Below are 23,014 nucleotides of genomic sequence, written 5' to 3' on the forward strand. Positions count from 1 at the left end.
GGCCGTTGGACGCACCGACTCATTCCGGATCTTTCGATTTGGATGAACAGAAAACACGGCGAGGTGAACTTTTATTTGACACAGTTTCTGTCCGGTCACGGTTGCTTCCGGCACTATCTGCATCGGTTCGGGCATGCAACGACTCCCTTTTGCGTGGTATGTGGGGATGTTGAAGAAACTTCGGAGCATGTAGTTTTTCAATGCCCAAGATTCGAAGCAGAAAGAGCGGAGATCTCAACGCTAAATATCGAGAAAATAGTAGCACAGATGTGCACAGAAAACTTGGAATGTCGTCAACAGTGCAGTATCACAAATCATGACAGAGTTGCAAAGAATCTGGAGAAATTGCCAGCAAGTTAGTGGTGTAAGCTAAAGTTGTGAGTAAACGAGAAGTGCAAGGGCACAGCCTCCCCCCGAAGTAGTCGCTTAAAAGTGGTCCCGGGGGAATCGAGGCAAACGAAGAGTAAGGAGGTTTTAGTGGGGAAGCGGCCCGGTATCGTTCGTGATTAAATTGTTTGAAATTAAGAGTCATTCCTTTTATTTCGCTATTTCTTAAGCACTAACATAACGTCAAATTTCATATTTTTTACTTCAATTACAACATCAATATTTTAGAACCCAAGAGTGAATAGATTTAAGCAGTCATATAAATCTAATTTTTACAAATAATAAGATTAAATGAGAAAGGCTGAGTCTGACCGCTAGGTGGATTATTATAGGTTTTAGTAATTTCTATACCTTTCTAGGAGAAAGGCAAAAATGATAGATTGTTTTTTGCATATTTTTAACTCATTTGGCATAAATAAATCCAATTCAGAACTAACTCCGTAAAAAAATCCCAAACCTCTGAAATTTTCGCTGATGACTTTTTAAATTCCCTGATATTTCCTGATTTCCCTGATCGAAAAATTAAATCTCTGATATTCCTTGATTCTCCCGGTTTTTCCCTGTAGTCGCCACCCTGAACATGTTCCGATGAGTTTTCAAATTCATTCGTTTTCCCAAAGATGGCTGGAATAACTTCACAATCTCATAGCTTAAAGGTTTGGTTGCCATTTCATTCCATTATAATCGGACTTTTATTTCAACCGTTATGTATTAAGTTCTGAAAACAGCGAAAGTCTATTAACTCAAAGATTACACGACTTATAACACATAACACATAACAATTTGATATGTGGTTTGAAAGTTACGGAAAGAAACGAAATTGATTGATCAAAATTTACAGCACTATTTGAACGTTCTAGGTATAGCTCTTAAAGTGTTTGAAATTAGGAGTCATTTTTTTTATTTCGCTATTTCTTTAGCAAAAATATTAGGTCAACTTTCACATTTTATACATCAATTATTACTTCAAAGACAACATCAATATTCTAGAGCCCAAAGAGTGATTATACCTTTATTGGATTAAATTTGGCGATTCAAGGTTGTTTTCCAGAAACCATAAGTCCCAAATCGGATTTTAAAATGAAGTATGGAGTTGATTCTCGGTCTCTAAGCATTATCCCGTTTCCTGAAAAACTCGCATTGGGTAATGAAACTGGAAGCTACTATCCAAAAATTTAGAATGGCGTTGATTTTTGGATTCTGGGTATCATACTGTTCAAAAATTCTCATATTGAAAGATATTTGTCTTTTGAGGCTGTTGGTAATCAGGGAAAAATCTCCTACTATAAAAAGTAGAATTAAAAATGATATATAATCCAGTCCGACCTACATACAGTGGCGTTTCGATTGTACCAGGAACAAAAGTAGTTGAAGAAGTTGTTTATAAGACACAGAGTAAACGTAGAATACGACAGCCTGTCTTATGTCAAAACATAGGAATAGGTTTGGGAATATACTCAATTGGGGTTAATTAATTTAATAGTCTCTTTGCTCCAGATGACCTTTACACCTGTAGCCGGCACCACGGTTTCACTTGCTGCCGTATCCAAAACAAGAATCAAACTGAATTGTTTTGAGGCTGTCTTTTGTATCAAGTTGCACTAAGATATCTTATTTAGGCAGTGGCTACGAAGAGGCTATAGACAGGGGCAAATAGTGCATTCCCCATCTGTAGTAGAACAGTTCAAATAACAATTTTCTGCATTTTACGATAGCGTAGATAATTTTACAACTGATTGCTGCATAAAGTAAGACTTGCGCGAAAAATTATGTGATTCAGGCTCACTAGCTCAGAAAATCGTCAGATAAACTTTGAGGTTAATTGTGTTCGTCAATGCAATTTATTGAAAACTGAATAATTTCTTTTCAACATGGCAATTTTTTTTAGTTTTGAATGATTTACGGTGATAATTAAATTCTATATGAGGTGATTTATTAGCAATTATATATGAAAATTTCAATCGCTATACTGCTAGCCACACACGTTATTTAGCAAACCGCACACGCTATAAACATGCACACACGCGCTACAGACATGCATACACGCTATGAACATACACACACGCTATACAGCTAGCCACACACAGGGCTAGTAGCGAGCTTGTAGCAAAATAATAGTGACCTTAGTGACTTTTTCATTAAAATAGTGACCAAATAGAGACTAAATAGTGACCAAAAATATACAAAAGAGGGTTTTGAAATTTATTGTTGAACCATAAATGAATTGAATTTTATTTGAAATTTACGTCTTTAAAACATAGGATGTGCAATGACTTGTTCTCGTAGAAAATAGTCTAACTATAATCTATATCATAATTTCACATTAAAATGGTTGTAATAACACTTTGTTCAATATATTCGAATACAAGTTTTCGAGTTATAGAGGTAATGAAAGTACGTGAACGAATGTATGCATTCTCGAATACACATTGGTGTGTTGGTGGTCTGTCAGTTGTATTTAGTTCTTGATGTGCGATGTAATAAATCCGGAAAGTCGTAGTAAAACGATTATTGGTCAGTGACTGCCCTTGCACAATATTCAACATCTCAAATCGTGTGAAGCTAGGCGAGATTTCGTTTATTAAACCATCGAAAAATACAAGGAAACATTCTCTTTGGGGGATCGTTGAAAATTCTGTCGGCCACGATCTGCAAGGATGCCGCAAGTCGTAAAATTGTGACTGTTATAAAGAAGCGTGTCCAGCGAAATGATAACGTTCAGTTTGTAATTGCCACCCATTTGAGTATATCTCTTGAATCGGTCCATAATATTTTGGCCGATTCTTTTAGAAAGAGAGGCTCGATAGAGTGAAAATGATACTTTCACAACTCGCTGTTCGCGAGTTCATTGTTTCTGATGAGAAACTATTTGGCCTGGAGTGTGACTGGTTACACAAAACAAACGAATGTGGGCAGCAGCAGGAGACAACATTTCAGAGTTCTAAAGGAGTGTTCCTCGATTGCAGAGTACAGCTTAGTGATGGTTTCGGGAGCAATTTGCAAGCGAGTAAACTTCCTCTGAATTTCAATTACAAGACGCCGAATTTATGGCTGTTTATTATAATACGGTAGTTTCGAAAACTCTTTGGAGCTAATTACTATATGTTCCAGCAAGACGGTGCATCAGCGCATACTGCGAACTTGACTCAAAGTTGGTATAGGGACAATTCGAGGGACTTTTTGAATAGAAATAAATTGCCGCTAAGTTCACCTGATCTCAACTCAATAAACATTTTTTTTACAAAATCTCCAACTTGTAAAGCGGTTAAAGCGGTTATCCAGAAAATCTGGGAATCCGTGCCGCCTGTGACAGCTTCGAAAAGCGTTTGAAGTTAGTTAAGCTAACTAAGGGAGGGGTTTTTCAAAATATATTAAAAATAGCATTGTTCGTTCCGAAAATCTGCAAAAACAATACTAAGCCTGTTTGTCCCATCAATGATTTTCCACGCATATTTAACCCACTTGTCATTTTCTAATCAAATTCGTCCCACTAAACACTCGTTTGTTTGATCTGGAGCATGGGACAAATATGCGTAGAACGGGTTATCATGAAAGCAAAATCCTACGAATTGAGACCTAAACACGACTATGCACACAAGTGGCATCTACAAGGTCGCGTGTACGACACGGCCACTGCGTCTCAACACCAAGCTGGATCGTCATTGTTTGTTCTGCGGAGACGCTCGATTAATTCTACTATCAGCCGTGAGGTCGTGACTTAGACGTTCGGTGAAGTATTACCTTTAGAATTTTTACTATTATTATCAATATTATTACTATGTTATAATATTATTATTAATATTATTATTGATATTATTATTGTTATTATTAATATTATTACTATAATAATAATTATTATTATTATTACTATTGTTATTAGAATTAGTATTACTGTCTTTTTTTTTATTTGATCCATTGTAGATTGAAAAATTGTTTTTAAAATTTAACATCAACTACTTGAACCCCCCCCCCCCATATTCGAATATTTATCGTTTGTGTGCGGTAGAGCGTAACGCTCCCGCAAAATGGACGACATGCAGGTGCAACTTTTCCTGGAGGTGGAAACAAACGGGGAAGAAATTGAAATTTCTCCCATCAGCTCACCCCTACCTTCCCCTGTGCCCTCCCCTTTGCCAAGTCCTGTACCAAGAGTACCGTAAGTACGGGTAAAAGCTTACCCAGATGCCGCTGGCGGTCCCTACGTTGTGTTTTTCCGGCCCATAAAGAAGCCATTGAATATTATTCAAATTGGCAAAGACCTGGCAAAACATTTTTCGGCCGTAACCGAGATTACGAAGGTGAGGCCGAACAAACTGCGAGTTGTCGTGAGTAGCTTGAAGCAAGCAAACGAAATTGCTAGCTACGAGCTCTTCACGAGAGAGTATCGCGTGTACATCCCTGCCAAGGATGTAGAAATCGACGGTGTGGTTACCGAGGGGAATCTCACTGTCGATGACATTTTGCGTCATGGAGTTGGCTGTTTTAAAAACCCCTTGATGCAAAGTGTAAAGATACTGGATTGCAAGCAATTGCATTCAGTATCCATCGAAGAAGGGAAGAAGAAATTCCTCCCTTCGGATTCCTTCCGAGTAACATTCGCCGGATCCGCGCTGCCGAACTACGTCCGCTTGGACAGGGTTCGTCTACCTGTACGCCTGTTCGTACCATGTCATGCATTGCCAAAACTGTGAGCAGTTAGGTCACACAGCCACCTACTGCTGCAACAAGGCACGCTGTAGCAAGTGCGGAGGCAATCATGCTGAGAACGCTTGCAGTGGGGATACTGAAAAGTGTCTTTATTGCGAGGGAACTCGGCATGACCTTCCGGCATGTCCCGCGTACAAACAGCGCGAGGAAAAAATTAAGCGTTCCCTTAAGGAACGATCAAAGCGCTCTTTTGCAGAAATGCTTAAGAGGGCTGAGCCACCCTCGACAGGAAACATCTTTTCCTTTTTGCCAACCGATGAGGGTACATCTGACGATCCCGTCGAAGGGTGTTCCTATGCCTTGCCAGAGGGATCTAGGAAGAGGAGAATGCTCAACTCTCCTAATCTTTCTCGTAAAGGTCGTAAGATAACCCCTAGCGGAATGACCAATAAGACAACACAAAAAGGAAGCGGTGAAGAAAAACCGAAGCAAGTACCCCCCGGTTTTAATTTCAAATCAAACCAGGAGTACCCACCGCTTCCTGGGGCACCAAAAACCCCTCGTGCACCCATTTCTCGATCAGAAGACATAAAAGAAACAGGGTTCATAAAATTCTCTGATATTGTGGACTGGATATTTAAAACATTCAACATACCAGATCCCCTTCAAAACATTCTTCTTGCCCTTCTCCCAACAGTGAAAACCTTTTTGAAGCAACTCACAGCAACTTGGCCCCTCATTTCAGCTATCGTATCTTTCGATGACTAATACGTTGAAAGAGGTTAGGAATTTTGTCACTATGTTACAGTGTGTTACAGCAGAAGTATCATCCCCAAATTTGGTTTATTTTCACATTTGATAAACACATACAATTGTGATGCGTTCGCGCTTTGTGAAACTTTTCTCAATTCAAATGACCAACTTAATTTCCACGATTTTAACATTATTCGTCGAGATCGAGACTCACACGGTGGAGGGGTACTTTTAGGGATCAAAAAGTGCTATTCTTTTTTCAGAATCGACCTCCCCTCGATCTCGAATATTGAAGTTGTTGCCATTCAAACGAATATGAATGGAAAAGACCTTTGCCTTGTTTCGTTATATATTCCCCCATCCGCGCGGATTGAATAGAAGCAACTCCTTGATATAGCAGAATTGCTTCCCGCACCTTTTTTGATTTTGGGAGATTTTAACTCTCACTGTTCGCTATGGGGGTCGCTGTACGACGACAACCGATCTTCTTTAATTTGTAACTTGATCGACGACTTCAATATGACACTTTTGAATACTGGGGAAGCGACACGTGTACCTAATCCTCCAGCACGTGAAAGCGTGCTTGACCTATCCCTCTGCTCGACATCACTTGCGTTAGATTGCCAGTGGAAAGTAATCAACGATCCCCACGGTAGTGATCATCTTCCAATCGTTATATCAATTGCTAATGGTTCAACTCCCCCGAACCTAATCAATATTTCCTACGACCTTACACGTAATATTGATTGGAAGCGTTATGAGTCTATTACAGCGGAATCTATCGAGACTCACGAGGAACTTCCTCCGGAGGAAGAATAAGCGTTCTTAGCTGGCTTGATAATCGACGCCGCGACGCAAGCTCAGACGAAACCGATACACGGGGTAACGATTAGACAACGCCCTCCCAACAAATGGTGGGACAAAGAGTGCTCTGAGCTGTACGCGCGAAGGTCCGCGGCGTATAAGGACTACCGGGAGTACGGCACTGTCAACCTACTACGAAAGTACGAGGCACTGGGCAGGCAGATGAAGAGCTTAGTAAAGGTGAAAAAACGCGGGTACTGGCGGCGGTTCGTAAACGCGTTGTCGAGGGAAACAGCGATGAGCACTCTTTGGGATACCGCCAGGCGCATGCGGAATCGTGACGTTTCGAATGAGAGTGAGGAGTACTCAGATCGCTGGATACTCGATTTTGCCAAAAAGGTCTGTCCGGATTCTGTACCGGAACAGAAAACCTTTCGCGACGCGTTTATAGTAACTACGGAAGAGCCTCCATTTTCGATGTTGGAATTTTCAATGGCTCTCCTGTCGTGCAACAATAAGGCTCCAGGGTTAGATAGAATAAAATTCAACCTGTTGAAGAATCTACCCGACTCTGCAAAAAGACGCTTGTTGGACTTGTTCAACAAGTTTCTTGAGCTAAATATTGTTCCGCATGACTGGAGGGAGGTAAAAGTCATTGCTATTCGGAAACCCGGGAAACCTGCCTCTGATCACAATTCATATAGGCCGATTGCGATGCTCTCTTGCCTCCGGAAATTAATGGAGAAAATGATCCTCTTACGGTTAGACAAATGGGTCGAAACAAACGGTTTACTTTCAGATACTCAATTTGGCTTTCGCCGGGGCAAAGGGACGAACGATTGCCTAGCGTTGCTTTCTACTGAAATTCAACTCGCATTTGCTCGAAAAGAGCAAATGGCTTCTGCGTTCTTGGATATTAAGGGGGCTTTTGACTCTGTCTCTGTAGAAGTTTTAAGCGCGAAACTTCATTCGCAGGGACTTTCACTAAATCTGAATAACTTTTTGCTCAATTTGTTGTCAGAAAAGCATATGTATTTCTCACATGGCGATTCGACAACTTCCCGAATTAGTTACATGGGCCTTCCCCAGGGCTCATGTTTAAGTCCTCTCTTATATAATTTTTACGTCAATGACATCGATGAATGTCTTGCAAATTCATGCACGCTAAGGCAACTTGCAGACGATAGCGTTGTATCCATTACTGGTAGCGAGGCTAGCGATCTGCAAGGACCATTGCAAGATACCTTAGACAATTTGTCTGAATGGGCTCTTAAGCTGGGTATCGAATTCTCTCCGGAGAAAACTGAGTTGGTCGTTTTTTCGAGGAAGCATAACCCAGCTCAGCTGCAGCTCCTACTAACGGGTAAAACGATCTCTCAGGTTTTAGTCGCTAAATATCTCGGGGTCTGGTTCGACTCTAAATGCACCTGGGCTTGTCATATTAGGTATCTGACACGAAAATGCCAACAGAGGATTAATTTTCTTCGTACGATTACCGGAACCTGGTGGGGAGCCCACCCAGGAGACCTTCTAAGGCTTTACCAAACAACGATATTGTCAGTTCTTGAGTACGGCTGTTTCTGCTTTCGCTCCGCCGCGAACACGCACATTATAAAATTAGAGAGAATACAATATCGTTGTTTGCGTATTGCCTTGGGTTGCATGCAGTCGACCCATACGATGAGTCTTGAAGTGTTAGCGGGTATTCTTCCGTTGAAACATCGTTTTTGGAATCTCTCTTACCGGTTGCTAATTCGATGCACAGTTATGAACCCATTAGTAATTGAAAATTTCGAGAGGTTGGTCGACCTTCAATCTCAATCCAGATTTATGACTTTATATTTTGACTATATGGCTCAAGATATTAATCCTTCTCCATACGATTCCTCCAATGTCGCACTTTTAGATACTTCTAATAATGCTATATTCTTCGACACCACCATGAAACAAGACATTTCTGGTATCCCGGATCAATTGCGACCCCAAGAGATCCCTAAGATTTTTTCGAATAAGTTTAAACATGTTAGTTATGATAAAAGGTTTTACACTGACGGATCTAATCTAGATGAGTCCACTGGCTTCGGTGTTTTCCACGTAAATTTTACCGCCTCCTACAAACTCGATGCTCCTGCTTCCGTGTACGTCGCAGAACTTGCTGCTATTCAGTACTCTCTTGGAATCATCGAAACCCTACCCAGAGACCACTACTTCATCTTCACAGATAGCTCTGCGATCGATGAAGCCTGTGAAGCACACCCCGTATTTCCTGGGGAAAATACGGCGGTTGTTAAGTGCTTTAACAGAAAAAATTACCGGGTTACCTTAGCGTGGGTCCCTTCTCATTGCTCGATTCCGGGTAATGAAAAGGCTGACTCTTTTGCTAAGGTGGGTGCTATTGATGGCGATATTTATGAAAGACCAATTGCTTATGATGAGTTTTATAGCATTTTGCGTCAGAGAACACTCAACAGTTGGCAATCATCATGGAACTCAGATGAACTGGGACGGTGGCTACATTCCATTTTTCCTAAGGTATCGACGAAAGCATGGTTCAAGGGGTTGGATGTTGGTCGGGACTTCATTCGCGTGATGTCCAGACTTATGTCCAATCACTACACGTTAAACACGCATCTCTTTCGTATAGGGCTTGTAGACAGTAATCACTGCGTTTGTGGCGATGGCTACCATGACATCGAGCATGTTGTTTGGTCGTGTACCGAATACTGTGGTGTTAGGTCTGAGCTTATAGATTCCCTTCGGGCCCGAGGAAAACAACCGAACGTACCCGTTAGAGACATTCTGGGAAGCGGTGATCTCCAGTACATGACACAGCTATACTGCTTTCTGAAAAACGCTGACATTAAAATTTAAAATTTTCTTTGTCTATTTGTCAGATTAAGGATACAAATATGCTATGCTGAAGACACGGAAACGAAGAGCCCGCATCTATGCTTACACAAATATTTTGAACCCACAACAAACAAGAATACAATTGCTCTACCAGTTGAAAAACAAAGTTCCAAAATAGTTTTAAGTCAAAATTGTATCTCCCCTCCTCTCACCTTAAATCCCCACTAGCTCGTAGTCGGCCGCGAGAATAAAGAAAAGGCCTCCCTCTTTTCCCTGCTAACGTAGAATTAATACGAATTGTACTTGGCTCAGTAAAACAGAAAATGTATCGTGCCGTGTCAAATAAACTAATTTAACCTTAAAAACGACTATGCACAATATATGCTCGAAATTTTTGAATCCACTTCAACCAGGAGGAACAGTTGATTTGAGACAAGCAAATCAAACTACAAACGTAATTTCACGCACAACACTGGTTTAACCCGTAAAGACCCGGGACGGAACTTGTTTTTTGAAAATGCTCGTTCTCAGCACTGGAACGGCCGATTTGGGAAAACTTGGAATTTTATTCAAGGGGAATAGTTGCTTTAAGTTTTGGTAAAGGTGCCACCCCTCTGGACTCCTCAACGCTTTCGTGAGACGCAAATATGTCTGTGTTTGAGCAAACAAATTGAGCAAACACTGGAAATTTCCATATTAATCAATTGCTCCATGTATCAAATCATGTCAGGTAGATGAAATATGGTATGTAAGAGTGAATTTTGGAGTTTCCAAATTATTTCAGAACAAAATCACAAAACAACGTATTTTTGTAAAAATTCAAACAACAAAACCGTTTTTCAAATTTTGGGCTCTACATTTTTACGGTAAGGTCTCCTGGATCCATACGCGATGAAAAACTTATTTTAGCATGCAAATATTTTGAGAAAGACCAGTTTAAATTCACCAAAGTACGTATTTTCATAGAAACCTGATTTTCTCAGTCTCCCACAGTAGGTTTCAACTTAGCTCTGCAATTTTCAAGCTCTATATTTTCAGAATAATGTCTTCTGAATCCAAGGATGGTGAAAGATTTTTTCTAGCATGCACAGATTTGGAGAAAATCAAGTTTTCATAAGAACTCGTACTCTAGTGAAATCAAACTCGGTTTTCTCTAAATCTGTGCATGCTAGAATGAATCTTTCAGCATATTTAGATTCAGAAGACGTTATTCTAGAAATATAGAGCTTGAAAACTGAAGAGCTAAGTTGAAACCTACTGTGGGAGACTGAGAAAATCAGGTTTCCATGAAAATACGCACTTTAGTGAATTTAAACTCGTCTTTCTCAAAATATTTGCATGCTAAAATAAATATTTCATCGCGCATTGATTCAGGAGACCTTACTTCAAAAATGTAGAGCCCAAAATTTGAAGAACGATTTTCTTATTTGAATTTTTATGAAAATGCGTAGTTTTGTGATTTTGTACTAAAATAATTTGGAAACGCCAAAATTCACTCTTACCTACCATATTTCACCTACCTGACATAATTTGATACATGGAACAATTGTTTCGTATGAAAATTCCCAGTGTTTGCTCAATCTGTTTGAAAATCAGAAAAAAACACAGACATATTTGCGTCTCACGAAAGCGGGGAGGGGTCCAGAGGGGTGGCACCTTTACCAAAACTTAAAGCAACTATTCCCCTTGAATAAAATTCCAAGTTTTCCCAAATCGGCTGTTTCAGTGCTGAGAACGAGCATTTTCAAAAAACAAGTTCCGTCCCGGGTCTTTACGGGTAAAGACGCGAGTAGCTTGTATAATAAACCTTTACATTCCTTCGCAGCTCTTAGACAATTCGTTCGTAACTATTCTGCACTGTTCACTTCGATGAGAAATTTGAAAACATTGCCTGGCATGAAACTTCTATGATGGAAAAGTTAACAAAAATGCCTTACAACCCGAACTGTCCAAATATTCTGTAAATGAGAAGCAAGCTTTCTAAAGTATGTTGCAATACAACAATAGTTAATTTACACATTTAAAGCTATAAAAGTGACTTTAGTGACCATTTTGTCGTAAAATAGTGACTTTAGTGACTTTTTAGCGTAAATAGTGACTTTTTAGTGACTAGGCTCAAAATAGTGACAAAGTCACTAAAAAGTGACTCGCTACTAGCCCTGCACACACGCAAGCCACACGCTATATAGCAAGCCACACACGCTATATTGCAAGCCACGCACGCTAGCCGCACGCTATATAGCAAGCCACGTACGCTATATAGCAAGCAAAACACGCTATATAGCACCCACGCACGCTATATAGCAAGCCACGCACGCTATAAACATGCACACATGCGCTACAGACACGCATACACGCTATAAACATACACACACGCTACACAGCTAGCCACGCACGCTATATAGCAAGCCACACACTCTAGCCACACGCTATATATAGGGTGACAAAAAAGTCCGGTCACACAGGAAAATCTCAATATTTCAAAGAATGAGAAGAGAATCTGAATCTGGCTTTCATAGCTTTATTCAGTAACTCATAAAGATACTTCACAGACGATATCTCGGAATTACACCACCTTTCTCTGATCGAACCAGCTTCAGACGTCTCAGAAAGTCGTCGCAAGCGGCGCGCACGTGCTCCATCGGCATCTCGTCCCAGATTTCCGTGATAACTCGCTTGAATTGCTCCAAATTTGTTATTTTATAGTCGTTCAGCTTCGACATCATGTATTCCCATACAAAATAATCCAGTGGATTCAGATCCGGAGACGACGGAGGCCATTCATTCTTCGAAATGAAATCGGTCAAGTTTTCCTCACACCACGCGTGAACAACCTTTGCGGTGTGGGATGGGGCGCCATCTTGCTGGAAGCAGTAGTAATCGTCTTCAAACAACAGTTCAGCTTGAGGCAGAACATTTTTATTCAAAACCGTGTCCAGGTAGTACGCTGCGTTGGTTTCGACCCCTTTATCGATAAAAATAAGAGGCAGTTTACCTCTCTTGCAAATGGCTCCCCAAACCATCACTGACGTCTTATCTCGATCATTTTGGCGATTGACTGTTTGCTCCAAAACGAACAGCTTCTCGTCCGAAAAATAATCTCGTCATCTGCGCGCCAACCGAGCAACTCCCGCGACCGTTGGTACCTCTTGTCCTTTGTAGCTTTGGTAACCCCATGAACCACCTGTTTTTTGTACGGTGTAAATTTTGAATCCTTGCGCAGAAACAGGCGGATTGATTCTCGGTTCATTTTAAGGTTTCTGGCCAGCTTCCGTGCAGATTGGGCGGGATTCCGGCGAATCCGGTCTCGTATAATCTTTTTCAGCCTTGGAGTTCTCACAGACCTTGGTCGTCCAGATCGTGCCTTGTCCTCGGTGCCTCCGGTCTCTAGGTACCGATTTATGGTCCGGTACACAAATTCCGGTTGATTCCGAGCGGTTTTAGGTGTTTGAATATGTGTCCGGGTTTGTACCTTTTCACATATTCAGCGATAACAGCTGCTCTTAACTCTGCCATGGCTCACAACTCAATGTAAACAAACTGCACAGAAACGAAACTCTGTGACTTTGGGCAGCAAAGTTAACCCTTTCATTTGACATATAGATGGCACCAGAGAGATGCAACGTGTAGGCTACAGGCGACCCCAAAAAAGTGTGACCGGACTTTTTTGTCACCGTGTAGTTTTTTTTTTATTTTTGAAACCAATCCTGTTCAAATCGGTTTTGTAGTTTCTGAGATAATGATATTTCATGATGTTTCATGATTTTCACATTTTAATACATAACCTCTAAACTAAAAATCCAATTACAATGAAATTTAATAGGGGCTTATGGGGCAACTAAACCTTTCATTTGCAATTACTTTCATGAAAATCGGTCCAGCCATCTCTGAGAAAAGAGAGTGAGAATAAAAATCTGCATATTAACAATCATACATACACACACACACATGGCTTTCATAGCTTTATTCAGTAACTCATAAAGATACTTCACAGACGATATCTCGGAATTACACCACCTTTCTCTGATCGTACCAGCCTCATATGTCTCGGAAAGTAGTCGCAAGCGGCGTGCACGTGCTCCATCGGCATCTCGTCCCAGATTTTCGTGATAACTCGCTTGAATCGCTCCAAATTTGTTATTTTATAGTCGTTCAGCTTCGACATCATGTATTCCCATACAAAATAATCCAGTGGATTCAGATCCGGAGACGACGGAGGCCATTCATTCTTCGAAATGAAATCGGTCAAGTTTTCCTCACACCACGCCTGAACAACCTTTGCGGTGTGGGATGGGGCGCCATCTTGCTGGAAGCAGTAGTAATCGTCTTCAAACAATAGTTCAGCTTGCGGCAGAACATTTTTATACAAAACCGTGTTCAGGTAGTACGCTGCGTTGATTTTGACCCCTTTATCGATAAAAATAAGAGGCAGTTTACCTCTCTTGCAAATAGCTCCCCAAACCATCACTGACGTCTTGTTTTGGAACCGGGAAACGTTCAGCTTGTCCGCAGGAGCTTGCTGGAGGCTCACACTTCAAACTCGATCATTTTGGCGATTGACTGTTTGCTCCAAAACGAACAGCTTCTCGTCCGAAAAAATAATCTCGTCATCTGCGCGCCAACCGAGCAACTCCCACGACCGTTGGTACCTCTTGTGCTTTGTAGCTTTGGTAACCCCATGAACCACCTGTTTTTTGTACGGTGTAAATTTTGAATCCTTGCGCAGAAACAGGCGGATTGATTCTCGTTTCATTTTAAGGTTTCTGGCCAGCTTCCGTGCAGATTGGACGGGATTCCGGCGAATCCGGTCTCGTATAATCTTTTTCAGCTTTGGAGTTCTCACAGACCTTGGTCGTCCAGATCCTGCCTTGTCCTCGGTGCCTCCGGTCTCTAGGTACCGATTTATGGTCCGGTACACGAATTTCCGGTTGATTCCGAGCGGTTTTAGGTGTTTGAATATGTGTCCGGGTTTGACCCTTTCACATATTCAGCGATAACAGCTGCTCTTAACTCTGCCATGACTCACAACTCAATGTAAACAAACTGCACAGAAACGAAACTCTGTCACTTTGGGCAGCAAAGTTAACCCTTTCATTTGACATTATGACACTGAATCGTCTGGGATAGATCACAGGTTTTGTAGCGTTGGGGTATCACCAAATTAAACCACTTGTATTGTGTAATTAAACTTCAATTTTTAATAACTATTCAATATATATTTTTCAACGGGACCGGTCTGATCGAGGGTCATAATCAAAGAGAACAACTAACTGAGCTGAATAGAAGTACAAGCTCCAGTCGGAAGCTGTAGAAAGCTGCGATTCGATCGCAGTCATTTTGGGTGCATTTACAAAATACGTTAAATGGAGATGGATTCTAATTTGGGTGATTTTAACTATTAATAATCTTAGAAATAATATAAAATCTAACATGACTGGCCACCTGAAATTAATTATTTCACAATTGTACTTAATTTCTAATTATAAACTGCTTGCTCCGAATTATCCGCGTCGTCTCCAGCATGGTTGGGGGTTGCGCTGGTTTCGTCATACTCGTCGAATGCACAAGGTAACGGACACACCTTGCACGAAGGTCTTTTAAATATTCCAGATGATGTTCTCAGCAATAAAACTCGAGAAATATTATCTCGCCCAGGATAAAGCGCATCAATACGCGCCAATGGCCATTGAGTGGGTGGCATAAGTTGATCCTTCAGAATTACCAGTTGACCAACCTTGAGGTTAACCTTTTCCGGATTTATGTAGGATTGTCGCTGAAGCTCCTTCAGGTATTCGCTTCTCCAGCGGCACCAAAATTGTTGCACTCTTAGTTGCACGAACTGAAAGTGGTTTAGTCTATTGATCGGCACATTTTTCCAATCTGAATTGGGTATAGCTGGCAAAGATGAACCGATAAGAAAGTGACTCGGTGTAATAACTTCCATGTCATTGGGATCTTCAGACAAAGGGGCTAGTGGCCGAGAGTTCATATACAGCCCTCAATTTGGGTTAATACCATCTCCAAATCCTCATAGTACAGTGTTGTATTTCCCAGTTGACGACGGAGATGCGTTTTCGCCACCTTCACAGCAGCCTCCCATAGGCCGCCAAAGTTTGGCGCACGTGGTGGTATACTATGCCAAGTGATTCCCTCCGTTGCGAGACTATTTGCGATACGGTTATTTTCGGTACGATTCTTGAGCATTTGATACAGGCCATGCAGTTCAATTTTAGCACCGGCGAAATTTGTACCATTGTCCGAAAAAATCTCTTGCGGGCAGCCACGTCTGGCAATGAAGCGTCTAAGTGCGGACATGAAGGATGCTGTGCTTAAATCGCCCACTAACTCGATATGCACAGCCTTAGTGCTAAAACACACGAATATTGCTATATAAGCTTTAATCGGGGATGCTTTCCGTCCCGGAGTTTTAACAAAAACTGGTCCGCAATAATCGATTTCAGTGATGGAAAATGGGCGACTAGGACTGACACGGGCATGTGGCAATTGCCCTATAGGTTGTTTTATCGGTTGAGGATTCGCACGAATGCAGCGATAGCATTTATGAATCGTGTTACGCACTGCTCGCCTACCATTAGTAGGCCAAAATTCATTACGAGTGACTGCAAGTGTGAGCGAAACTCCCCCATGTAGGGTTTTCAAATGGATTGACATCAACAGTAAACGAGTAAAGTAATGAAATCCAGGTAGTAGTATTGGGTGCTTGAAATCGTATCCTTCATCCGAAAGTCTGAGCCGGCCACCAACTCGCATCACACCAGCCATATCCAAAAATGGGTTCAGAAGTCTGAGGCTGGACCTTTTAAACAATTGATTACCTGCTGCCAATTGCTTGATTTCATCCCCAAAGGCTTCTCTTTGTACTAATTTTATCAAGGTGGTTTTGGCAACATTAAGTTCATCAACGGAAAGTACAACGGAGTCTGCTAAATTTTCACCTTTGCAAGTGCAGACAAAGAGTAAGCAATATGCAATGACTCGTATCATACGATGAAAGGAGGAAAAACGGTTTATCAATGTGTCGCTTGAAACTACTGTTTGAATAACAAAGATAGCGGCTTTTCGTTCAAGAATTTCATCTGGTGGTGCGGTGAAGGCTTCCAATTCTTGCTTGGGCCAATGTCCCTCCGGACCGACAAAAAGTGTATCATTCAAGGAATAGCCAGTGCTCGATTTTGCTGATGCGTCGAAAACACTTCGAACCTTGGTTGTCGTACTAGTGACTTTTATGACAGCATGATGTGGGAGATAAAATACTGTGGAGGGTTCACATTCATCAGCGGATATCTCGCGCATATGTCCTAACGACAAAAATTCCTCAATAAAGGCATGGTAAGTTCTCTTTAAATCCTCATTTTTCTCTAGTTTCCGCTCCAAACTTTGTAAGCGACAAAGGGCGTTATCATAAGATTGCCCTAGCATATTAGAAAAACCGTCTTTTTTGGGTATTTGACCACATATCGACCTGTAGCGTCTCTATCCACAGTCTGTTTGTAAAACTCCTCACAATACTGTTCAGTAGGGGTTGCTGTCGAGATGTTAACCTCTTCTATCTTCCAAAAGCGTTCTAAATTGTGATCAATTGACTCTAGCGTATCTAAAGTAGATAAACAGCACACCAGTGGTCGGGAATCAGTCTCCATATCAACCCTACCCGAGACGAGCCATCCAAACACACTCTCAACAAGAGTTGGTGATGGGTTGCCTATTTCCATCCGGCCACCCTTTAACAGTGTATAAAAATGTTCCGCACCTATGATGAGATCCACTTTTCGGGATACATTGAATTCTGGGTCTGCAAGAGGTAACTCACTAGGGATGGTCCATCTATTTGCGGCAAAGCTGGTTGAAGGCAAATAGGATGTTAATTTGCGTAATACCAGACAATTTATTGTACATGAGAAATCACCGAATCTCGATTGGATCTCAGTTGCTACTGAAGCAGTCACTCGGGTTTTTGATTCACCAACACCAAAGACGGGTTGGTTAATACGATGTCTGGGTAGACGAAGCTGCTGACAAAGACGCTCGCTCATCACATTACATTGCGATCCCGAATCTAAAGTGCGCGAGCCAAATGTCCCCTTCCAAAGCCATCAATAATACCTAAAACGGCAGTCGAGAGCAAAACATTCACCGATCTGGATCCCATTGCAGCGTTATACATCATCAGTGAGTCGGGTTTTGATGTGTTTTTCTCTATAATATTGATCAAATTAGAGCTGACGGTTTGTTGGCGGAAATTTGATTGTCCGAAGTTTCGATTTGGTATCTCGTTGTTAGTTCCAGTGGTTTCAAAGCCGGGGTGCAATAGCGAGTGATGCCGTTTTTGGCAAATGCGACAAGAGTAGGATGAATTACAATTTCTAGCGAAATGATCGCTTCTGAAACAGTTACTGCAAATCCTTTTTGTGTTTACTAGTTCCAAACGATCTTTCAGTGGCATTCTCTCGAAGACGGCAATGAAGCGTCTAAGTGCGGACATGAAGGATGCTGTGCTTAAATCGCCCACTAACTCGATATGCACAGCCTTAGTGCTAAAACACACAAATATTGCTATATAAGCTTTAATCGGGGATGCTTTCCGTCCCGGAGTTTTAACAAAAACTGGTCCGCAATAATCGATTTCAGTGATGGAAAATGGGCGACTAGGACTGACACGGGCATGTGGCAATTGCCCTATAGGTTGTTTTATCGGTTGAGGATTCGCACGAATGCAGCGATAGCATTTATGAATCGTGTTACGCACTGCTCGCCTACCATTAATAGGCCAAAATTCATTACGAGTGACTGCAAGTGTGAGCGAAACTCCCCCATGTAGGGTTTTCAAATGGATTGACATCAACAGTAAACGAGTAAAGTAATGAAATCCAGGTAGTAGTATTGGGTGCTTGAAATCGTATCCTTCATCCGAAAGTCTGAGCCGGCCACCAACTCGCATCACACCAGCCATATCCAAAAATGGGTTCAGAAGTCTGAGGCTGGACCTTTTAAACAATTGATTACCTGCTGCCAATTGCTTGATTTCATCCCCAAAGGCTTCTCTTTGTACTAATTTTATCAAGGTGGTTTTGGTAACATTAAGTTCATCAACGGAAAGTACAACGGAGTCTGCTAAATTTTCACCTTTGCAAGTGCAGACAAAGAGTAAGCAATATGCAATGACTCGTATCATACGATGAAAGGAGGAAAAACGGTTTATCAATGTGTCGCTTGAAACTACTGTTTGAATAACAAAGATAGCGGCTTTTCGTTCAAGAATTTCATCTGGTGGTGTGGTGAAGGCTTCCAATTCTTGCTTGGGCCAATGTCCCTCCCCCTCATGCAACCATTCAGGTCCATATTTTTAAAGTTTGCTGTTCACTAATTCTCCTACCGACAAACCACGGGTTAGCTCTTCCCGGCACATGCAACCATTTCGCATTATGGGTTAACTCCTGAATTTCTGCTATTCTATTTGCTACAAAGGTCTTGCAAGTGTGCGGTGACATACGTAGCCAATGAAGTACCACCATCGAATCCGACCAAAACCATACTGATGAAAACTGGACGTCTAAAGCCAATTGCACTTTGCGAAAAAGATGGGCTGCGGTTTTTGCAGCGCAAAGCTCCAATCTAGGAATACTGCACCTCCAGAGGCACCGATGGTTTTAATGTATATAACAGCGCCATACGCTATCTCAGATGCATCTGCGAAGCAGTGCAATTGTATTTCCCCTTCGCCAAATGCTTATCGGTTAATACGAAAATATGATAAATCGGGTAATTCCGAGACAAATTTCTTCCACCTTGTTTTCACCTCTACTGGAACCTCTTCATCCCAGTCTATAGCTAACGTCCACAAATGCTGCATCAGCACTTTGGCTCGAACCACGATCGGGGCTATCAATCCAAGTGTATCGTATAAACGAGCTATCACGGATAAAATGCTTCGTTTTGTAATCGGCTTTACAATTGTATGCGTGCTTAAACCAAATCGAAGTACATCAGATGTGGGTTCCCAACTGATTCCCAGTGTCTTTACAGCCTTCTCCGTGTCGAATGATCTGGCAGATTGTGTGTTGATATATTCGGATGGTAAGTCAGCCAGAACTTCGGGAAAATTGCAGCACCATTTTCTCAAACGGAAGCCGCCCAAATTAAGCAACGCGATCATTTGTGTACATAGTTGGGATGCAGTTTTAATGTCCGACGCTCCACTAATAAAATCATCCATATAAAAACTGTGTTTTAATTCTTCTGCGGCTAGTGGAAAAGATTCTCCTTCATCGTCTGCTAGCTGCTTTAACGTCCTGGTGGCTAGAAATGATGATGGTGCCAAACCGTAGGTAACTGTGGTGAGCTGATATTTTTTAACTGGGTCGTTTTGACTGAATCTCCATAATATGCGTTGGAGAGGTTGATCATCAGGGTGTTTCGAAACTTGGCGGTACATTTTTTCAATGTCCGCCAGAAGTGCAACCTTATATTTGCGAAACCGGATAACCAGGGTAAGTAAATCTTCTTGGATGACCGGACCGACAAAAAGTGTATCATTCAAGGAATAGCCAGTGCTCGATTTTGCTGATGCGTCGAAAACACTTCGAACCTTGGTTGTCGTACTAGTGACTTTTATGACAGCATGATGTGGGAGATAAAATACTGTGGCGGGTTCACATTCATCAGCGGATATCTCGCGCATATGTCCTAACGACAAAAATTCCTCAATAAAGGCATGGTAAGTTCTAGCGTATCTAAAGTAGATAAACAGCACACCAGTGGTCGGGAATCAGTCTCCATATCAACCCTACCCGAGACAAGCCATCCAAACATACTCTCAACAAGAGTTGGTGATGGGTTGCCTATTTCCATCCGGCCACCCTTTAACAGTGTATAAAAATGTTCCGCACCTATGATGAGATCCACTTTTCGGGATACATTGAATTCTGGGTCTGCAAGAGGTAACTCACTAGGGATGGTCCATCTATTTGCGGCAAAGCTGGTTGAAGGCAAATAGGATGTTAATTTGCGTAATACCAGACAATTTATTGTACATGAGAAATCACCGAATCTCGATTGGATCTCAGTTGCTACTGAAGCAGTCACTCGGGTTTTTGATTCACCAACACCAAAGACGGGTTGGTTAATACGATGTCTGGGTAGACGAAGCTGCTGACAAAGACGCTCGCTCATCACATTACATTGCGATCCCGAATCTAAAGTGCGCGAGCCAAATGTCCCCTTCCAAAGCCATCAATAATACCTAAAACGGCAGTCGAGAGCAAAACATTCACCGATCTGGATCCCATTGCAGCGTTATACATCATCAGTGAGTCGGGTTTTGATGTGTTTTTCTCTATAATATTGATCAAATTAGAGCTGACGGTTTGTTGGCGGAAATTTGATTGTCCGAAGTTTCGATTTGGTATCTCGTTGTTAGTTCCAGTGGTTTCAAAGCCGGGGTGCAATAGCGAGTGATGCCGTTTTTGGCAAATGCGACAAGAGTAGGATGAATTACAATTTCTAGCGAAATGATCGCTTCTGAAACAGTTACTGCAAATCCTTTTTGTGTTTACTAGTTGCAAACGATCTTTCAGTGGCATTCTCTCGAAGACGGGGCACTTTACTGAAAGATGATACTGATTGCATGCTAAACAACGAGGCTGGGGATTATCTGATGCAGCGTAAGCATTAATACGATTGGCGGGGGGAATATAGTAGCTTCAACTGTTTTGGTGCGTGAGTTATTTTATTGTGGGACGGTACTGTTGATTCTAAGCCCATGGATAGCGATTCCAATGCTCTGGATTTTTTTGTTAAGAAACTGATGAGATTAGCGTAGGTATGTTCACCATCATTAGATATATATTCCTCCCGGTCTTTGAGGGTACGATCATCTAATCGCGAACAAAGCAACTGTACCAACAAACTACTCCAGTGTCGTGTGGGTTCGCCTAACTGGGAAAGTATTTTAACATGTCGTTCGAACTCTTCAATTATGGTACGTAGTGCTAGAGGCGATTTACTGCAGACCTTAACACCGATTAGCAAAGATTGTAAGTGCTTTTTCTACAGTAAATATTCATTGGAGTACCTATCAAGCAATGCTTGCCAAGCAACGGCATAATTAATTGCGGTTATGGTTAAAGACTCGATAAGTTATAACGCTTCGCCTTTTAATGAAGAACGAAGGTATTGAAATTTTTGAATGCTAGGGATTTCAGCCGATGTGTGGATAAGAGAGGCAAATGAGTCATGGAAGGTAAGCCACTCATTAAGATCACCGTCAAATACAGGTAATGCGATAGTGGGAAGTTTCACATTAGAGGTGTGGGGTATGACCGGAGCTAAATTCTGTGGTTGCACAGGGTTTGCGACAGGGGGAGGACGTTTAGAAATCAAGCCACCTTTAATCCGAAAAAACTTCTCCTCCATTTGAGCCCTCAATTGCGTATTCGATGCCATAAATGATTCACTATCATCCAAAATTTCATATTCACCTTGTACTGTCTCGAAATCTTCCATCAAACTATCCAGTTTTTCTGACCGTATCGCTAATTCGTGTTGGTCTCGATCGTGATTGTAGTTTTGTAGATAATCCTCGATGCGTGAGATGGAATCGATGATATTCCGACGTTTCAATTCCTTTTGCTTGAATTTCTTCTCCGCCATGGTGGTAAATTGTGTGTACAATAGGCTGCAATGAGCGAGAAGACCCAGGAAGCACCGATTTGTTGGGATAGATTATTTGGACAGACACTCACCTGTGCCTGTCAGTAAGCAGGCCTTGTATTTATTTTATTAGCAGGAACTCTCAAGAGGGCAACTATTTGCTGCGGGTGATGTTTGTAAAAGGTGTAGCGGGAACCGATCGTTACTTCGGTGATATAACCGAAATCCGGGTTAGTGTTGCACTTGGGTGGGTATTAGGTTCATTCGCGTTCCGTGGGCACTTTGGGATAATTTCCAGTACGGGCAAATAACACGTGTCGGGCGACCTCAGCACGCCGCGATGAGATGCGGGAACACAATAGTAGAGGGTGATTCGACATTGGTCTTAGGAAGAGTTACCCTTACCCAGTAGTTTAATTGGCCAAAACACCTTGCCGGAGACAACGGAGATCGCGGGTTCGAGTCCCTTCTGGACGAGGGAAATTTTTTTCTAATTCTAGTCACACCTTCTATTCCCGTTCATCTTCGCATTCCCGCGAAACTACATACATTGCCCGCTTTACTAAACTTAAAATATTCAATATATATTTTTCAACGGGATTTATTTGCACACGCGGGTATAGTGACCGGTCTGATAGAGGGTCATAATAAAAGAGAACAACTAACTGAGCTGAATAGAAGTACAAGCTCCAGTCGGAAGCTGTAGAAAGCTGCGTTTCGATCGCAGTCATTTTGGGTGCATTTACAAAATACGTTAAATGGAGATGGATTTTAATTTGGGTGATTTCAACTATTAATAATCTTAGGAATAATATAAAATCTAACAGATGGCACCAGAGAGATGCAACGTGTAGGCTACAGGCGACCCCAAAAAAGTGTGACCGGACTTTTTTGTCACCGTGTA

At 41.7% G+C, this 23,014-nt stretch overlaps 1 protein-coding gene across 1 annotated transcript; it reads right to left on the reverse strand.

Moving 5' to 3' along the window:
- Positions 1-14,917: 14,917 nt before the first annotated feature.
- On the reverse strand, positions 14,918-22,110 carry LOC129717047 (uncharacterized). The gene is made up of 3 exons (XM_055666892.1): positions 21,939-22,110; positions 15,457-16,397; positions 14,918-15,280 (listed from the first exon to the last, which is right to left on the reverse strand). Exons 1-3 carry the CDS (start codon positions 22,108-22,110, stop codon positions 14,918-14,920), a joined length of 1,476 nt encoding a protein of 491 aa, XP_055522867.1.
- Positions 22,111-23,014: the final 904 nt, after the last annotated feature.

The sequence above is a fragment of the Wyeomyia smithii genome, chromosome 1 (genome assembly GCF_029784165.1).
Source record: "Wyeomyia smithii strain HCP4-BCI-WySm-NY-G18 chromosome 1, ASM2978416v1, whole genome shotgun sequence".
NCBI classification, from domain to species: Eukaryota; Metazoa; Arthropoda; class Insecta; order Diptera; family Culicidae; genus Wyeomyia; species Wyeomyia smithii.